The sequence below is a fragment of the Bubalus bubalis genome, chromosome 1 (assembly GCF_019923935.1).
Source record: "Bubalus bubalis isolate 160015118507 breed Murrah chromosome 1, NDDB_SH_1, whole genome shotgun sequence".
Classification (NCBI taxonomy): Eukaryota; Metazoa; Chordata; class Mammalia; order Artiodactyla; family Bovidae; genus Bubalus; species Bubalus bubalis.
This window is the reverse complement of record NC_059157.1, coordinates 180,402,573-180,422,387: the sequence shown is the minus strand read 5'-3', so window position 1 is coordinate 180,422,387 and position 19,815 is coordinate 180,402,573. Positions and strand designations below refer to the sequence as shown.

The 19,815-nt window shown below is 52.0% G+C and overlaps 1 protein-coding gene across 1 annotated transcript in view; it reads right to left on the bottom strand.

The window, feature by feature from the left end:
• Positions 1-15,114, bottom strand: part of RAB6B (RAB6B, member RAS oncogene family) — a 57,842-nt gene extending 42,728 nt beyond the window's left edge. The window contains exon 1 of the mRNA XM_006051418.4: positions 14,660-15,114. Within this exon, the coding sequence (XP_006051480.1) occupies positions 14,660-14,729 (70 nt within the window). The 5' untranslated portion in view covers positions 14,730-15,114. The remainder of the gene's footprint in view (positions 1-14,659) is intronic.
• Between the last annotated feature and the right edge of the window lie 4,701 nt (positions 15,115-19,815).

Here is a 19,815-nt window from a genome sequence, read left to right as displayed (position 1 = left end):
TGAGAAGAACACTTGGCCCATCCACAGCACGGAGGTTTGCAAAATGATATATGTACATTTACACTTTTCTTCCTCAGGCAAATTGTTGGTGGCATTGCTGTTAAAAGCCCCATTCTAGAGAGAGGAGGGAGAAGGCAATGCCACCCCACTCCAGTACTCTTGCCTGGAAAATCCCATGGATGGAAGAGGCTGGTAGGCTGCAGTCCATGGGGTCGCTGAGGGTCGGACACGACTGAGCAACTTCACTTTCGCTTTTCACTTTCATGCATTGGAGAAGGAAATGGCAACCCACTCCAGTGTTCTTGCCTGGAGAATCCCAGGGACAGGGGAGCCTGGTGGGCTGCCGTCTATGGGGTCGCACAGAGTCGGACACGACTGAAGCGACTTAGCAGCAGCAGCAGCAGCAGCAGGGAGAGGAGAACGGGGTAGTGACAGAGTGGGTAGATAGAGTGCAGAGAGCCATGGCTTTTGTTTCCCAGATTATCAGCTGAGGTCCAGTCAGAGGGGCCTTGTGACAATGGACCCACAGCCTCCATGCATGGAGGCCTGGTCATGAGACCAAGGTCCCTTGTGCAGGTAGAAGGTGGCCTCAAGGTCACAGGCTGCTGGAGACAGGGCATCCTTCTGAGGAACCCTGGGCTGGCTGATCAGGAGTGCTGACTCCAAGGCTTCCCCTTGCACAGGGGCTGTTCCCATCACTTGTATGGGCCCAACACCCCTCCCTGTTCCTGCACACCCTCACACAGTCTGCTCACTCTGAGCACCTTGCTGCTTTGCCACAGAAGAAACAGGCAAAATCCCAGGCCACTGCATGTTCAGGCTGGTGAGCCAAGAATGGACATGGAGACTTCCCCACTCAATCAACAGAAAGAAGATCCCTCCTGCCTTCAGGATGGGCTCAAGGGCATCTGCTCAGGCTTCACACAGGGAGTAGGGATGGACCTGCAGGTGAAATTTAGAGACAAGGACCAATGTTTCTGGGGTGGAAGATGCATTCTATATCTCAGCAGGCAAGGAAGATTCTGTCTCTAGCCCTGTGGACCAGAAATGACTGCTGGCCAGGCACTGGGGTGCTTGCAGGGCCAGGCTTGGGAAACAAGGAACTGGGTGGCTATCCAGGTCTCCTCCTGGACTTGGATGCCTGGGTACCAGAAAAAAAAATGTAGCCAGCCTCACCTGTCTCCATCCCACAAGCTCCAAAGCAGCACCACAGAGAGTGGGAACCATCGAGAACGTTGGAATTAAACTTGACCACGCCTCTCACTGAGCTGAGGAGATGTGAGGTCAGAGAAGAGGGGCCACTTGCCCAGGATCACACAGAATAAGGGTCGCAGTCAGATACTAACTCTCCTGGTGCACAGCCCAGAACTCCACCTCAGAGGCTCGTCTGAGCCCATCAGGCTTACTGAAGTGTGCCCAGGTCAGGAAAGTGCTGCCTCTTGAAGCCCTGGGAGAAACACAAGGGAGGAGCAGCAGAGATTCAACTGCAGTGAGGCCCTGAAGCCTGGCTTCCAGAAGGATGACAGATCAGAGTGGCCTCAGAACACCAAATCATGGCAAGAAGGCACCTAGAGATCACCCGATCCAGCCCTTCACTTAACAGAGGAAAAATCAGAGACCCAGGGAGCAGGAGGGTTTGGTCAACGTTACACGAAGGAAAAGAACCAGGGTCCAAATCTCGGGCTACCTCAATGCCTGCTTTAGGGGGGCTCCAGCCAGCTGCTTAGCCAGGGGCAGGTCACAGCACCTCCTGGAAGCTCCAACTCCTTGTCTGCAAAAGGAGAGCATCTCTACAGTGTGTCCTCCCTGGAAACATTTTCACCCCATCTGTACTAGTTATCTGTTGCTGTGTAACAAACCCACGAAGTGGATCAAAACAACATATATTTATTATATCACACTCTCCTGGGGCAGGAGTCTGGGCACAGCTTTCCTGGATCCTCTGGTTGGAGTCTCACAAGGTTACAATCACAGTATTGACTGGGCTACATTTCTTTCTGGAGCTCGGGTCCTCTTCAAAACTCCCATCTGTGGTGGTTGACAGAATTCACTTCCTCGTGGCTGGAGGACTGAGTCTCCATTTTTCGGGGAGCTCTGGACAGGGTCTGCTTTTCCTCTAGAGGAAACACCCACAGTTCCTCGCCGTATGACCCCTCACTGCTGCTGCTGCTAAGTCACTTCAGTCGTGTCTGACTCTGTGCGACCCCATAGACGGCAGCCCACCAGGCTCCCCCGTCCCTGGGATTCTCCAGGCAAGAACACTGGAGTGGGTTGCTATTTCCTTCTCCAATGCATGAAAGTGAAAAGTGAAAGTGAAGTCGTTCAGTCGTGTCCGACTCCCAGCGACCCCATGGACTACAGCCTACCAGGCTCCTCCGTCCATGGGATTTTCCAGGCAAGAGTACTGGAGTGGGATGCCATCGACCCCTCACTACCCTCTCCCAACACAAAAGCTCACTCCTTCAAGGCCAGCAGAGGAGTCTTTCAGAACTACAATCATGGGAGTGACAGCTATCATCCCTGCCATACTATGTTGGCTAAGCAGCAAGTGTTGGGTTCCATCTGATTCAAGGGACTACACAAGGGTGACTCATTTAGGGTCACCTTAGATCCTTATCTGCCAAACCATCTCACATTCCTAAAAGATGCCCCCTCTCCTCTGGACTTAGCCTCCGCCTCCTCTCCTGCAGCAGTGTCAGTGGCTGGGCACCTGCAACAGAACCTCACAGGTCTCTCTGTTAGAGGCTGTGACTACCTCACCATACATTTCCCACAGCACTGCCAGCCCTCCGGCTGAGGTGGAGAGACAAGCAGACACTGCTGTCTGGGCTAGACCTCTGGTTTAGATGACCCTTAGCTACACAACAGAGGAAGGAGCAGAGCTGTTCTGGCCCAGCCTCTGGAGTTCTGCCCTCTTCTGACGCAGGTGGGAGACAACAGGGTGGGTGGGCTAGCTGGACACCTTCCCAGACCTGCATGTCACACTCTGACGTGGGCAGCAGCCTGCAGTGCTCTGGCTGGATGTGGGGGAGTGATGGGTTAGAATCAGGGGAGAATTTCCGGATGCTGGTGCTGCAAGTAGGATCTGTTAATATCCCAAAATAAGTGGCTGATCTGAGAGTGGCTTTTTTTATTTCCCCAAAAATGCTTCTCAGAAATGCTCTTAACACAAAGAAGAACAGAACCAAACAATCTCCTGGATCCAAGGCTTGACCCCACTTGCAGCCACCCAGTCTGGGAACCGTGGTGGCCCAGTGGGGAAGAGATTTGTGGAGGCACCAGAATGTTCAAGGAAGCCTGGAGTCGCAGCACTGGTGCAGTGAGCTGACAAATGCCTCCCTCATCCCCCAGGACAAAGTGAGAGCCCTTCTCTCCACTCCTGCTCTGCCTGGTGAGGGGTCATCAGCCTCCTCACAGCAGCGGGTCTCGACCTCTCACCTCATCCTCCACCTGAATACAGAATTAGTCCCATCATTCCTGTGCCCAACAGAAATAAGTGTCTCCACAGGATCCTTTAATTCTCTTTGGTCAGGACATCGGGGTGGACAGCACCACTGCCTAGAGCCTACACCAGCCGAGCTTCCCCAAGGCCGCAGCGTGAGGCGGCCAGAAGCCCCATGATGGTGGCGCTCTGGCGTCTGTGTCTGGTGGGGGGCCTCCCCTCAGTGCCTCCATGGCCTTCTCTTTCTGGCACCCCTGATGCTCCCATTTTCCTCCCCTGTCCCCTCACCCCTCACTGGATGGGGAAATACACAAGAAACGCTTGTTCTGAATGATTCACTTGATTCTCTCCGTCTGTGTGATGTCTGTTCCCCACTCACCAACGTGGTCAGCACAGAACATTTTCTCTACCTCTCTCTCCATTGCCCCCTCCCCAAGAGGGACCTGTCCCCTGTGTGGAGGTCACACTTGCAGTTCTGCAGTCCCAAGCCAGGAGTGTGTTTCCTGGTTCCGCCTTTACCCCGGGGAGGAGGGCAAAAAGGGTATGGAGCAGGGGTTTGCACGGGTCAAAGCTGGGCTGAGCTGCTTGCTGCCAACTTCCAGGTTGATTTTTTCTGGGCCAGCAACCCGGGCAGGGGTGACACCGCTGGTGAGCACCAGTTGAGGGCACAGGTCTCCCTATTCACTCTGACCTCACAGATGGTGAATGTGGCCCTGCCCACTGAAATGTGCAGTGACCACTGATGCTGCTGCTGCTAAGTAGCTTCAGTCGTGTCCGACTATGTGCGACTCCATAGACGGCAGCCCACCAGGCTCCCCCGTCCGTGGGATCCTCCAGGCAAGAACAGTGGAGTGGGTTGTCATTTCCTTCTCCAATGCATGAAAGTGAAAAGTGAAAGTGAAGTCGCTCAGTCATGTCCGACTCTTAGCGACCCAATGAACCGAAGCCTACCAGGCTCCTCCGTCCTTGGGATTTTCCAGGCAAAAGAGTACTGGAGTGGGGTGCCATTGCCTTCTCCAGCAGTGACCACTGATGACTCCCAATTAGGATATTCTCCTGACACGAGCTACACTGACAAAGGAATACCCAGGTGGGGCTCAATAACCTCCAGGGCCAGAAGACAGGAGGGGCAGGGAGCCGAGGTTACCAGGGCTTTGGAGGGTGGCATTTCAGGCCTTCAGAACAGACTATGAGACCATGACCTGGCTTGTGGGTGGGGGCTGGGTTCAGGACAGCAGGACCTTTCTTCCATGCTGGCTCCCTGACTCCCACCTTTGCTTTTTGTGCAGCCCACTCAAGACCAGGTTTCTGTTTCCCAGGTGGGGAGGGAGGCTCTTCTCCATATAGGCCTCCCTCCAGTCCTCAGGGATCCCTGAGCTTGCTAGGGGAGCTGGAAGCCACAGAGAAGAACAAGGGGAATCCACGGAAGAAAGCAAAAGAGGGAGTCAGGTGTCTGCTGGATGGGAAGCCCACCAAGGGAGGCAGTAACAGGAGGCTACAAGAGGGCTGGGGCATGCACACACCCAGCAGCAGCTTCTCACCAGGTGGTGAATCCTGCCCTGAGCAGGATGGGAAGAGCCTGGAAGGGCAGCCAGCAGTCCAGGGGCACCCAGGGGATGTAGGGGCTGAAGGATTGAGGAGCTTAAGGCAGCCAGTTTGGGTACATCTGAGGACAGTGTGCTCTTGCAGAGGACAAAACCCCCTCCTCCCCATCCCTTCATTGTTTCCGAGTCCTCACTCAACAGAGAAATGATGAAGAAAATATACATCCCCAGCAGAGCTGAACTTGAGGCCTGGAAGAAAGCTCAAGTTGACACCTGTCACAAGCCCTTCTCCAAATTCCATCCTCTGAATGTTCCCAGAGGCCTGGTTCAGGGCACCTGCTTGCAACCTGATCATATCTTTGTCTTTCAACCTATAGACACACCCTTCCTTGGTTGAAGCCCCCCAGTGTGTTCTGGCTACCTATGGGGAAGGCTCAGACACTGGCATGTGGCCTGACCCTGCTTCCCCAAGTAGAACTCCTCCCACCACATTCCCCCGACCACACCAGAGCCCAGCCACGTGAAGCACACCCAATTCCCTGGAAGACCCATGCCCATCACAGGCCTTGGCCTTGGCAGAGCCGGGCCCTCTCATGATGAGCCAGGATGTTCATGATGCTTCCCCTCACCTGCCAGTGAATTCTTGCTTACTGTATACCATCTCTTCCAGGAAGCCTTCCCTGACTCCCCAGCAGACCACACCCACAGGCTTGCTTGTGTACTTAATATTCCCATCAACACTGGCTGAGGCTTACGACCCACTTACCTTGGGTCAAGCACTATTCCACTCACAGGGCAGAACCTCTGGCCTGCAGTCCCCGGGCCATGTCCTTAGGGAAGGACAGTAGCAGTGAAGTTGAGGTACTTAGCCTGTGAGCAACTGTGGGGCCAGGGAGTTCAGGATGAGTTTGGCTGGCTCCCTGCCAGGCTGGGAAGCAGGGAAAACACTACCTTGGGGTTTTCAGGGCCCTTGGGGTCCTTCCTAGCTTGGCGGTAGCAGCTTGTTGGCCCTGCACGCTCTGTAAGTGCCTCCGCCTCTCACAGCCTCACTTCCCCCCTCTATAAAATGGGATGGGCAGCTCCACCTGTCAGATCAGGAATGCACGCCCTGCAGCTCACTACACAAAGAGAGTCTATGAGTGACTCTCCAAGCCTTGAACCCTTACTTCTCTCCCCCTCACACATCTGCAAGGGGAGATCACCATTACTATTCATTAACAAAATGACCTCCTCTGGAGCACTCAGCATTGTCATGTATTGATGCAATCAGTACATTATGAAAGTCATGAAGACTCTACTGTCTTGGGGAGGGAAATGAGCACAGGGGGTCCTGTTCCATCCCAACACCCAGACAGAAAGGGCCAGGCCGGGGTGGAAGCCCAGGGCTTGAAAGGACAGCGCTGGTGATGGGGCTGGAGTGGGAGCCAGGACTGGGTCAAGAAGCCTGACTGGTCTGTGGTGGACACTGCATACCCCGCTTTGGCTCTGGGCCTTTCCCAGCCATCCCTGCTTACCACTTGCCCACCTGCCTGAAGAAGGAAGTGTCCTGGAGTAGGCGTACCTGAGACTGTCCTCATCATGAGTCCTCTGTATGGAATAAATGCCTCCCGGCAGGAAGGGCAAGACAGCTCTATCCCTGTTGCCTGGCAACCTGAGCCAAACACATCATCAGCAGGGATGAACCACAGCAGCCTGAGGGCACAGCAGGGAGGGCTGGACCCAGGTGGGTGGGCCTAGAATGCCCAGGGCAGCTGCACAGGAGACAGCTGGCAGAGACCCTGATCCCGTGTCTTCATCCTTGCAACCCCTCTATCCTGTGCTGTGTCCAGGCTGGGAGTGTTACTGGCTTGGCATCCTACTCTAAGCTGGTGCTGAATAAAGAACCAGTTAGAGCTCCATTGGCCCATGATCACCAGGTCCGCTAGCCTCCAGAGGGATATCGCAAACGCCAGAGATGGGCTGGGGCTAATCCAACCACATGGCCAGCTGATGGCAGGCACCGGACAGAATCAGGGTCTCCAGGGCCCTGACATTTCCAGGACTATGAGGGAAGAGGAAGCCAGAGGAAGGGTTACCCCCAGAGCTGGTGGGAACCAGCTTCTCAGAGTGACTGGTTCTTCCCTCCTGTGTAATTAGCTCTCAGCTAGAACTTGGGGAATATTCTTCCTCCATGGCAGTAAGGCTGACTTAGAGGACTTTAGTGACACCATCCCTATCAGCTCCCTTTAAACCATCCCAGATAAGCAGCTCACGCTGTATGAGAACAGAGGGCCTGCTATGCAATCCCAGCTCCATCAGACTCCCTCGAGGAGACCCTGCTTCCTTCCGAGAGCCCTCCTCCCCGCTCGGGGCCTCAGCATTGCTACCAGTCTGGGGGAATTAAAGGCCACCCCCACCCCCGCACCCCACACCGGCCACGCTGTTTGCCAGCTCTGCCTCAGCAAAGAGCCTGACATGTGATTTCCCAGGAGGCACTTAATATGGACCCCGTTTCCACACAACCTCAGTGTTCTTCTGTCTCCCTGCCCCCCTCAAGCCTGGGCCTGCCTTTGAGGCACAAGGCCCAACAGCTCATGGTTTCTCATGGTGAGCCGGGTTTGGATTTCCAACCTGCCACATAAGCAGGGAGTCGCTGGGCGTGACCAGCTCTCTCAGAGCCTCTGCCAAACAGGATGAATCCCATGTCTATGGCTCCCTGCGTGGAGCCTTGAGCACACTGGGTTTTCCCAAATGCCACTTGGGTTAACTGGGGGAGGGCACAGGAACCCAGAAGGGTCAACTCCATTTTGTCAGGAAGGGCTGGCTGGGTCTGGACACCATGTTCCCTTCCTCTCCAAGCCTCTAGAATAATGGTTCCTTCCCTGGTAAGGTGACCAGGCCACCCCCCAGCTGAGGATCCTCTGCCAGTTCCCCACCACCCTTGGGAGAAAGTCCCAGGTCCCGGCCAAATCAGTCTCTGTGACCTGCCCTCGCCTCCTCTCCAGCCACAGGGGAAACTGAGTCAGTCTGTGATCCCAATATTGGAAACCTCTTGCTCCAGGGAAACCCGTGAAGGCAAGAAGCCCCACCCCAGCTGCCCAGGCCCTGGAAGAAAGCTGAGGTCTGCAGCACAGAATGCACCCAAAAGAAGTCCCCTTCTTCACCTGCCCACTGCGCCCAGCTCCTGCTGGGGCTCCCGGATGCCATGCTTTTCGAGCATTTTATGGAGGCAGCCTTTACTTTAAAGGCTCCATCCTGCCCTCAGGAGTGAGGAATAATCTGCTTTCTCCTGCACCCAGGTCTGTCCTTTGATTATGTCACCCCCTAGGAACGACTGCTACCTGGTCCAGGACGTGTGGTTGAGCCACCTGGGCTCCCACCAGCCTTGTTACCAAGAGACCAAAATAAATATGCCTTTCTATTAAAAATACATCATTTTACTAAAATAATACTGTATCATGGTAGTGAAAATTTACTTTTCAAAATGATCTCACTTAGTTCAGGGCCAATGTTACCGAAATAATAAAGGGAATTGGAAATATCAAGTTTGGTATTAGAAGCTCTCTTAGGAGTCCTCAGGCATTAGGAACCTTCATTCTTCCCTGCCCTGTTCCAGGAAGCAGAAACTGGCTTTCTCATCCTCAACAGTCCCCTCAGGGCTTAAGTGCCTAGCCCTGCCTAAGGCCTGATTTCCTGGCAGCCTGTCTTTCGGGATCTAACAAAAGCTGGCCATCTCAGGGTGCATGGGGTACTTCTCTCTGGCAACCTCCGCCATCTTCTCTGTAGTGAGAAATAGAAAATGATGACAGACACACAGACAGCAGTACAGAAGAAACGCCCAGCACAGCGTTTATAGCCCATTCCCGACGTTTATGAATTCTGCAGTTCGACCTAACCTTTCATCACCTTCTGCAACACAGCTGTCCATCTTGTTTCTCTAAATTATTTACACTGAGACCAGACAGCCCTGCACATTCAATGGCTCATTCATTCCGTAACAGTGGAAGACACGGTGGGGAAGACAGGGACACTATGCAGCCTGGATGCGACACGGATGGTACCACCCTCAGGCCTGCCCTGGGTGGACTTGCAATGTCAAGATAACACCTATAAGGATAACTATTCATGGGCTAATTTTAGGGATGTAAAAGGACAATGATGTTGTTATATTTTAATTGTATTCATTACAATTTGGAGGCTACAAATGATAATGATAATCAGACCATGTAATTATTGTTACGCCTGCACCACCAAAACCAGGTCTCACAGTTTCTTGTTTCTCTTCTGGCTGGTTCTTGAGCATTTATCATCAGCACTGAGGATATCACTTTTTTCTTATGCCAGAAAGAAGAAGAAAGCACGCACTAAGTTGTATCTGACTCTTGCAACCCTATGAACTGTAGCCTGCCAGGATTCTCTAGACAAGAATATTGGAGTGGGTTGCCATTTCCTTCTCTAGGGAATCTTCCTGACCCAGGAATCGAACCCAGGTCTCCAGCATGGCTGGCAGATTCTTTACCCACTGAGCCACACGGGAAGCTCTGTTTCTTATGCTGAGTACAGGTTAACTCTTGTCTTGGTGTCTGTCTGTGTGTGTCTGACCTCATATACCCAGTTGTTTAATCAAATAAAACAAAGGTTCTGGATCTGTATCCAACATCCAAGGTTCCCTCTCTTACCCAGCCACTAAGGCAGGGAGAAAACTTGGGAAGAGAAAAAGCAGGACCAAGAAGCTGAGTCTCCTGGTGACTCAAACTGGATCTCACAGAAAGCTGGATGTGTCCCTTCTGTCCCATCTCTGGGGGCCTTGCTGCTCTCTCACAGTTCTTCAGAGATGGTGGTAGGGATGGGGGTGCCCTAAGAAATTCAGGTTCCATAAGATGAAGGGTGAGTTGAGCACAACCAAGGATGAAATGAGCCAATCCTCTATGAAGACTCAAGTGGTGTGGATAAAAATCCTCTGGCTTGACAAAGTGGCAGGTGTCAGGAGAAAGAACCTTATTTCAAAGCCGCCTTGACTCCTTTCACTTTCAATGTACTGATGGGCCATCAGCAAATCCCACACAGCAAAGATCTTTCATCATTTTCAAATGAGATATTTAATAAGTACAAACCTCCTGCAGTTGGACAGGTGGGAAAGGTGACTAGATCTTAGGTGCTGAAATTTGCTCTTAAGGGGCTTAAAATTCAGGTAGGATTTTTGTACCTCAAAAATGTTAGTAAACATTTTAAAAATCCTAAATAATCAACACAACAGAGGTCCCGGGGAAGCATATGATTGTTTTTAAAAATGTTCAGAAAAAGCAAAGCTCTGCCATGGCAAGTGCCCAGCTAGACTGGGCACAGCAGGGCCAGTGGGTCTGGGAGGAGCAAACCTCTGGGGTTAGGCACAGTCACCAGGCCAGTGGTGGGCTTCCGGGGTGGCTGTGGCAGTGTGCATGGTGGGAAGGCAGGGGTCCAGGGTGGGCCCGGCCATGGGCAGGGAAGGAGCCAGCAGTGAGGACTGGGATGAAAGTGGATGGACAGCTCCTTCCTTCTCAGCAGTAGCAAGCCTGAGGGTCACCTTCAGCATCCTGCTCCCCACCCCACACACTTATTCTACAAAGTGGGGAGAAGAATGGACAAAGCTTCCTAGAGAGGATGGGCCCCTTGTGAGACCTACCCCCTGCGCTCAGCCCAGCATGCTGCCTGTAGAAGCATCTCCTCCTCTTCTCCTCTGAAGCCTTTAGAAAGCACTGTGGTCACCTGCCCCCGGAAGGTGGGTAGGACACCCTGCTACGTGCTTCCACAGCAGCTGTTTCTCCCTCGTCACGACTCTCGCAGACCTTTACTGGAATTATACCCGCAGACATCTGCACTCCCCAGTGGACTGTAAGCTCCATGAGGCAGGGATCCACTCAAAGATCTGATTGAATGAATAAATGGATGCTGGGAGGAGGAAGGGAGACATGGGTGGGGGAGGGAGAGAGGGATGGCTGAGCAAATGACTAAACAACAACGCTGCCTGCAGGGTCCGCAGGGTCACTGCGCGGCACGAGTCCAGGGACACCACTCACACTGCGTCCAGTGTGTGGATGGCACCTCCAGCAGCACCACTGCCAGGGGGAATGGGGGGCACCTAGTCAGGGGGGCAGCTGGCCTGCTGACCTCAGCCTGGGGAAGTAGACCAAACTTGGGTCCACCCGTCTTCCTGCTCTGGCTGGAGGAGTCTCGGGGAAGGGAGATTAGCAGAGGCCAGCGTGCAGCAGATACAGCACTCTTCCTCCTCCAGGCCACACACACTTGCAGAAGCTCTGAGTGAAGCCGGAAACCCCTCAGAACGCCAGCAGAACTCAGAAGCAGGGCTGTGTCCCTGAGGTGAGCTCCTTCCTCAGATATCTGCTCATGCCTCCCTTCTCTGGATGCCACCAAGTGCCCAAATCAGGACTAGTGTGCATCACCCCCTCTCCCCAACCACTGCCAGTGGCATGAGAGCAAGGCCAGCAGGCTCAGAGAGCCATCTGAGCCCCAAGAGGATTGTTCAGCCTCCCCACTGCAAGGAAACCCTTCATCCTGGGTCTACAACACTCTCTGCACAATCCCTCCCCCTGCCAAGCTGACAGTGGCCAGCCCTGTATTCCACAATCCAGGGCAAGCAATCATTCTGCGCCTGGAGGGGGTGCTCTCTTATAGACTAGAGGTATTCTCTCTAGAGTGGCTCCTCAAGGTGTCCCAACCAAACCTGGTCCCCAGTATATCTCTGAAGGCCCCATGCCCCTGGTATTATCTGGTTCAGGACACCCTCCTCATCACTAGGCTCCAGGGTGGGCACTCCTCTCTGGGACCCAGCTGTCCTTGCCCACTGGCCTAGAGAGATGCCACCATTATGCCAGGTACAGGAAACAAGAGAAGGCCACAGCCCTCCACTTCCTTCCCCTGGCCCGTTTCCAGGAGGCTGGGGACCAGGTTTGGTTGGGACACCTTGAGGAGCCACTCTAGAGAGAATACCTCTAGACTATAAGAGAGCACCCCCTCCAGGCGCAGCTTATACAGGCCAGCCCACTGCTGTTCTAGAAGTCTCTGCTGTGCTCAGCAGACCTGAGTTCCCCATGTACAGAAGGGGAGGGACCTCCAACGTCACACAGGGAGGGAGACCCAAGGTGGAGGTGATGGCCAGAATTCAGCGGCTCCTTCCACTACACAGGCTGTGGAGGATGTGGGCACAAAGGACCAACATGTATAAAAGTGCATGCAGGCAAGATGGAAGTCTGTTTCGCCAGGCTCAGGGATGCACATGTCCCCTGCATAACTCCGGGACCCCAAAGCTCTGTAAAATTGAAGGTAAATAACCCACTAATGATATAACAAAGTGGGAGGAGTCTTCAGGGCCTTAGAGCTCCCTGCCAGAAAGAACCAGTGTGGCTAATGGCAGTGCCTTTTCCCCTAATGACCACATTCAAAGGGCCCAGAAACCATGATCCCAAACGACTAGCCTGGCATTCCCACCAGGTCACCCAACCCAGCCACAATCCTGGCCAGAGTAGAGTTTGGTAACCACCACCTCCTAAGAAGTAAAGATTCCCAATTCTTGTCTTTCCCAATTCAAGGTCAACTCATTTCCCAATGGCACGTTAGTGACTGGGAACAGGAGACATGAGTTCCAGTCCCAGAAGTGTTAACAACTCACAATAGACCTCTGGGTCCACACCCCATCCTGGGGTTTGAACTTCCCTTATAAACATGCTGAAGAGGTGGGGGCTCGCTCTCTGAGGCCCTCAGCTCTTGTTTCTGTGATTTTAGGTGCAAAAGGGGTTTGCAGAAGGCCTCAGCCCATCAGAGGTTCTGAGGGAGCCCAGAGTTTTCACTCAAACACACCAGATGCATTCTCCTTATCAAACCCCTGGCCCTTCACTGAAGCATGTTCAGACTTGGAATAAAAACGTGTTTATTGACAACCTCTCTGGGTCCAGCCCTTTGAGAGACACTGAGGAAACATGAAGGGGTAAGAGAACAACCCTCAGGCAACCATCTTACAGAGACAGAAACTAAGGCTCAGAGAGGCTTCGAAATCTCCTCAAGGGAACACAGCTAAGAATTCAACTCCCAGGGCTCTAGCACTGTAAGATTAGCACTGTAATGTGAAGACCAACCCCTCTACTCCCAAATCCTTTTAGGCACAAGAAAAAGTTAGTTTTGTGAAACTGGAATCTACTAAGATCAGAAGCTCAAGAGTCCAGGACACAGGGCTGGCTGGATGAGTTGTCTTGTTCAGAAATGCCCAGCTTGGCCCTAAAACCCATGTCAGAGCTTGGCCACCTTCTGACACCCTTCTCTGAGCCATCCCTCCATCCTAGGTAATGAGCAGCGGCAGGCAGGCGACTGTCATGTGACCTCCACAACCAATATGTACACACACATCACAGCAGCTCCTGGAGCTCACCAGGTCCTCCCAAGGTTGTGTGTGTTGCGGCCCCTTGTACAGACAGGCAGTAAACCAGGTGAACTGGACTGGTTTGTAGAGCTACAGCTGGTGGTCTTGCCTCCAGAGACAGCCTTCTTCCAGAGCAGGTCAAGGCCCAGCCTGTCTCCCCGCAGCCTCAGGTGAGAGGCCTCTGCAGAGATGCTCTGAGAACTGCTCCTTCCTACAAGTGTCAGAGGCTCCAAGCTCTTCAGTCTGGTCTTCCCTCCTCAGGACTAACCTGGCTTTCAGAGATGCTTTCCCCAGGGGAGCTACCAGACAGCAGGAAAGCCGTTTGTCTCCCCGTCTCCCTGGCCCCTGGCCCGCTGCCACGGTGGCCTCCCCTCCCCCAAGAAGGGCGGTGAGCTGGGAGGTGGGGGTTGGAAGAATCCGCCGAGAACGCTCTTGGGAGGGGTGCTGGGAAGCCAGGCAGGGCGTGTCGCCTGGTCCTTTCTCTGCCCAGCGCCGGGCTTCGCGGCTCTTGGTGCAAGGCGCCCCGGTACCATCCCCCAAATCTGCCCTGCACTGGGAACCCCTGTTGTCATTGCTCAGACCCCTGAGCCTCAAAGCGGCTAAAACACAGCAGCGAAGGGCAGCGGGTCTAGAACGTTCTGTGCCCAGTCGGACGTAAGTCAGGGGAGGTAGGCGCCCTGTTCCCCCACGATCTGCACCTGCTCTTTTCAGAAGAGACAGATGTCGGTCTTCTCCCCGCGGCCGTCTGCCCCAGGGCCTGGACGTGTCCGCAATTACGGTTCCCGTCAGGGGCCCCAGGGAGCCCCTCCGGTGCCGCGGTTTGGGGAGCGGCCAGACGCCAGTGCCGTCTCGTTCTCTAAAGAGGTGCACTCGCCCTCCCTGCGACCCTCATCGGCGCCCCGCCACCTGCGCGGTCGCCCGCAGCCGGTGCCGCAGTGCGAGCGAGCCAGCGAGCCCGGAGCCTTCACGCCCGCGGCCGGCGCCGCCGAGCGAGCCGCCGCCCTCCGGTCTCCCCGCCGCGCCGCACCTGCACCGCACCCCGAGCCCCCACCCCAGATCCCACCCTCACCCCCACCTCTGGCCCCAGCGCCTCGTCGGTCCTTACCCTTGGAGCCTCCCCTGCCAGCCCCTCCGAGCCGGCCACGACCTCCCCATCCCCAAACCTCTCCTCTACCCCGGCACCGAGGGGCCTTTTCGAGCCGAGGTCGGGGTCCCAGTGCGGTGGATGATTTGGCGGCGGGGGTGGGCTCGACTCCAAACCCGGGGAATAAGCGGGGTACTTACCGCTCTGCTCCCCCAGGAAGACCAACTTGAATTTTCTCAGTGGGTTCCCAAAATCTCCCCCTGCGGACATGGTGCTGGCAGCTGGGGCTGGGAGAGGAGGAGGAGGAGAAGCGAAGGAGCAGGGAGGGGAGAGGAGGAGGGCGAGGGGAGGCGGCCGGCGGTGCGGGAGCCGGAGGGGGAAGGGCTGGCTGCGCGCGTCCCTGACTCCCCAGCTGCGTCCCGGCCCCGGCCTGCGGCTGCGTGTCCGGTGGCGGAGGAGGAGGAGAAAGATAAGGAGGAGGAGGAGGCAGGATGGGGCTGGGCGGCCGCAGGCGGCGCTTGATGCGGCGCGCTCTGGACGCCCGAGGCGCGGCGCGGACTGCGAGGATCCGGCGGAGCTGGGCTCAGGCGCGCGGGGCGGAGGAGCGCTCTTCCGAGCCGCACCAGTCGGCCCCCTCCCGCCTAGGTTCTCCGCCCGCGCCTGCGCTCTGCGCGCTCCCTAGCCTCTGATGTCATGCGGGGCCCGCGGTGCTGCGGGGCTGAGGGGCGTCAGTCCACCCACCCGGAGCCCGCACTCGGGCGGGAGAGGGTCGCACAGCCGTGCCTTGAAGAGGCTACCGAATCGGACCCTCTCTCATTGCCCCACTGCGTCTGTCTTCCCCACTCCACCTCTCTTTTGAATGCAGAAAATGACGTGAAATTGTCAAGGGATATTTGTTTCTGGTGTTTAAACCTAGATGTTACCCCTTCTTTCTCCCCCTGCGACACTGATACACACTCAGCGCAGCCATCCGAGAGGGTGAAAAGGAAAGAAGTCGGGGCGGGGGGTCGGTGAGCCAGGGTGTGGTGGACCGTGTGGGCGCAGACCGGCTCTACTGTCATCTCGAGCGTGTGTCTGGCCCTCCCTCCCCTCTTCTCCCCAGATCCCTCCTCTTGGGCGCCTCTGTAGAGTCATAGGTGTCCCCCCCCCCCACGCCACCCACCCGCAGACATGCCCAACTGGAGAGGAGCACCGATAAAAGGAGCACCCTACTTCAACCGCTCCTAAGCATCACTTTATCTTAAACCTAATGCCCTGTGGGAGAGAAGAGGAACGAGGCCCTGAATGTCAGCTCTTCCATCTCCAGGATGGAATCCTGGATCCCTGGACCCTGGGATCTATGGGCTGACAACACCACTCCTTGCCTTGGCAATTAGGTGTATCTGGACAATGAGCTCCCAGAGGACAGGAGGGAGACCTCCCATTTGCCTCTGCATTCACCTGACCTGGTAAGGCACACAGATAATTTGTGAGTGGGTGAGAACAAAGAGCAGGTGCCAGGCGTTAGAGGCTCTCCCAACCGGGTCCTAGCATTCTGGGTAATTGAGGTTTCACCAAACTGCTTCTGCTGTGCTGCTGCCACGTGGTCTGTTCTTTTAGGGCTGTTCAATGAATGTTCATTTGGGATTATACCCCAGATGTTAGGGAACAAGTTGTGTGTGTGTGTGTGTGTGTGTGTGTGTTTTATTCAGAGAGAAAGGTGAGAAGCAACCTTCATCTCTGGAGTTTTCTAGGGGACATTTGTTGCTCTCTTTTTGACTTACATAGCTGGCTTGGAATGTCTTCCTGTCTGGCTCCCTGGTTTATTTACTTAGAATCTTTCTCTCATTGCTTATTAAAAACTGTAGGATGAGTTCCATGAAATCAGCAGTTGAGTCTCCACTGCTGAATCCCAAAGACTTAACTTTGAGCTTAGGAAATGATTGTTGAATGTTTGGATGAATATCTAGACCCCAAGTCAGTACAACTGTTCCACTTACTGAAGAGGTTGTGTTTTCTCCATTGTATATTTCCCCCTACTTTGTCATAGAGTAATTGACTGTAAGTGTGTGGGTTTATTTTGGGGTTCTGTATTCTATTCCATTGGTCTGTGTGTCTGATTTTGTGCCAGTGGCATGCTGTTTTGATTACTGTAGCTTTGTAATATAGTCTGAACTCAGGGAGCATGATTCCTCTAGTTCTTTCTCAAGATTGTTTTGACTATTTAGGGTCTTTTGTGTTTTCATAAAAATTTTGAAATTATTTGTTCTAGTTCTGTAAAAAAAAATGCCTTTGGTATTTTGATAGGGATTGCATTGAATCTGTAGATTGCCTTGGATAGTATGGTCATTTGAACAATATTAATTCTTCTAATCTGAGAACTTGGTATATCTTTCCATCTATATGTCATCTCCAATTTCTTTAATCAGTATCTTTTAGTTTTATGAGTACAGGTCTTTAAACTTCTTAGGTAAGCTTATTTATAGGTATTTTATTACTTCTGATGTGATGGTAAATGGGATTGTTTCCCTAATTTCTCTTTCTGATAGTTCATGATTAATGTATAGAAATGTAATAGTTTCCCATATATTAATTTTGTATCCTGCAACTTAACCAAATTTATGGATGCGCTCTAGTAGTCTTCTGGTGGCATCTTTAGGATTTTCTATGAATGGTACCATGTCATTTGCAAACAGTAACAGTTTTACTTTTTTCTTTCTTTCCAATTTGGACTCCTTTTATTTCTTTTTTTTCCCCTTGATTGTTGTGGTTAGGTCTTCCAAAACTTTGCTGAATAAAAGTGCTAAGAGTGCACATGGTCTTGTTCTCTTCAATAAGTGGCACTGGGAATACTAACCAGCTATGTGTAAAAGAATGAAGTTAGAACATTTTCTAATACCATATACAAAAAGAGACTCAAAATGGATTAAAGACCTAAATGTAAGACTGGATACTATAAAACTCCTTGAGAAAAACATAGGCAGAACACTCTTTGACATGAATCATAGCAATATTTTTCAATCCATTTCCTAAAGCAAAAGCAAACACAAACAGGACATAGTTAAATGTAAAAGCTTTCACACAACAAAGGAAACCATTGACAAAATGAAAGAGCAACCTACTGAATGGGAGGAGACATTTGCAAATGATATGACTGATAACAGGTTAATATTCAACATATTTAAACAGCTCATACAACTCAATATAAAAAAAAAAAACCCAAACAACCTGATTTTAAAATGAGCAGAAGAACTGAATAAACATTTTCCAAAGAGGAAATGCAGATGGCCAACAGGCTTATGAAAAGATGCTCAACCACTAAGCATCAGGAAAATGCAAATCAAAACCATAATGATATATTACTTAACACCTCTCAGAATGGCTATCATCATCATCAAAAAAAAAAACCCCACAAATAACAAATCTTGACAAAGATGTGGAGAAAAGGGAGCCCTTGTGCATTTTTGCTGTGCGTGTAAAGTCGTGCAGCTACTGTGGAAAACAGCATGGAGGTTCATCAAAAAACTAAAAGTAGAACTGCTATATGACACAGCAGTTCCACTCCTGGGTATATATCCAAGAAAAAAAGAAAAGCTAATTCGAAAAGATACATGCACCCCAATGTTCATAGCAACATTTATTACAATTGCCAAGGTATGTAAGCAACCTAAGTGTCCATTAACAGATGAATGGATAAAGAAGATGTTGTGTATATATAAAATGGAATAATACTCAGCTATAAAAAGAATGAAATTTTGCCATTTGCAACAACTTGGATAAACTTGGAGGTCCTTGTGCTAAGTGAAATACATCAGGCAAACAAGGATAAATACTGAACCATGTTACTGATATGTAGCATCTAAAAACTAGAACAGACTAATGAATAAAACAAAAAAGCAGATTCACAGATATAGAGAACAAACTGTGATTACCAGTGGAAAGGGAAGGGAAAGGAAAGGGACAATATAGGGGTAGTAGAAAAAAGGGTTGTTATGGGATTATATGAAATCTTCTGTTTGAAACTTCTGAAAGTTGTAAGGCACTATAGAACTTAAAGAATCTTTCATTCAATAAAAATTTTAAATAAAAATAAATTTAAAAAATAAAACATACATTCTTTTCTCACTGGGGGAAAAAAAGAACAACTGTTCTACTCCTCAGAATGGCCTTTGGTTTGGAGCCCCATAGACTATAGGGCATACAGTCTGGGATACAGGCCCTGAGGTATCTCCTCTATGGTACCTGGCATCAGGCTCAGGGTCATTTTCAAACTCCCACCCCACTTCTGCTCTGGGGTTTTGGTCTCTCAGGAGACTGCATCCAGATGGAGTTGAAGGAAGCTCTAGAAGGAGATGAGCCTCCCAAGCCACAGTCCATAGGAGGGGCAGCCAACGGGGCACCCTTCCTCCCACCCACACCTTCTCCTAACATGTCTCTTACCATACCTTCCCATACTTTCTCATTATGTCCTGAGGGAATCATCTGTGGCAAGACAAAGTGTGGCAGAAAAAATACCCCCTTTTAGTTAAGGCTGGACAAGTCCATCCTTCCCTGATCATCCAGTCCATACATAAGTCAGAGTTCGGTAGAGGAAGGAGCAGGGAATGCAGGCCCCTCTGCGCACTCTAAGCCTCTGCGTCAGCTCAGGTGCTTACCAGCCCCAGCAGGCTGACCGTGGGCCAGAGTGCACCGTGGGGATCTGTCAGAATTCTTCCAGTTTGAGTGACAGAACCCTGACTCCAGCTACTTCAGACACAGTGGCGTGGACTGGTGCAGGTAGCGATAAGAGACGGTGGCGTTGCTCACAGAACGTGGTCGTTGTGCTGTGGGACTCCTTATTTGGAGTCTTGTCCTTAGCTTGCCCTGGAGAAGACAGGCTTTTTCCAGGTGGGAAAAAAAAAAAATAGAAAGAAATGAAGTGTGGCTGCTGTTACACTCAATTTGGCAATCTCACTGAAACAAGTTTCTTCCACATGGCATCCTTGTGTTCCATTTTTTAAAATTATGTTAAGCTTCCTGTTGAAGCTGACAATGTATATCTAAGTTGTAAAGAAAACCTGTCAGACTTGCCTGGTGGTACATGGGATAAGAATATGCCTGCCAATGCAGGGGGCATGGGTTCGATTCCTGGTCAGGGAAGATTCCACATGGCGCAGAACAGCTAAGCTCATGTGCCGCAGCTACCGAAGAACTCTATGTATAGAGCCTGCGCTCTGCAACAAAGGAAGGTACCACAATGAGGGGCCTGTGTAACGCAACTAGAGAGTAGCCCCTAACTCCACAACTAGAGAAAGCCCACACGCAGCAGCAACAAAGACCCAGCACAACCATAAATATATAAAATATAGAAAAAGAAAGAAGAAAACCTGTCATTCAG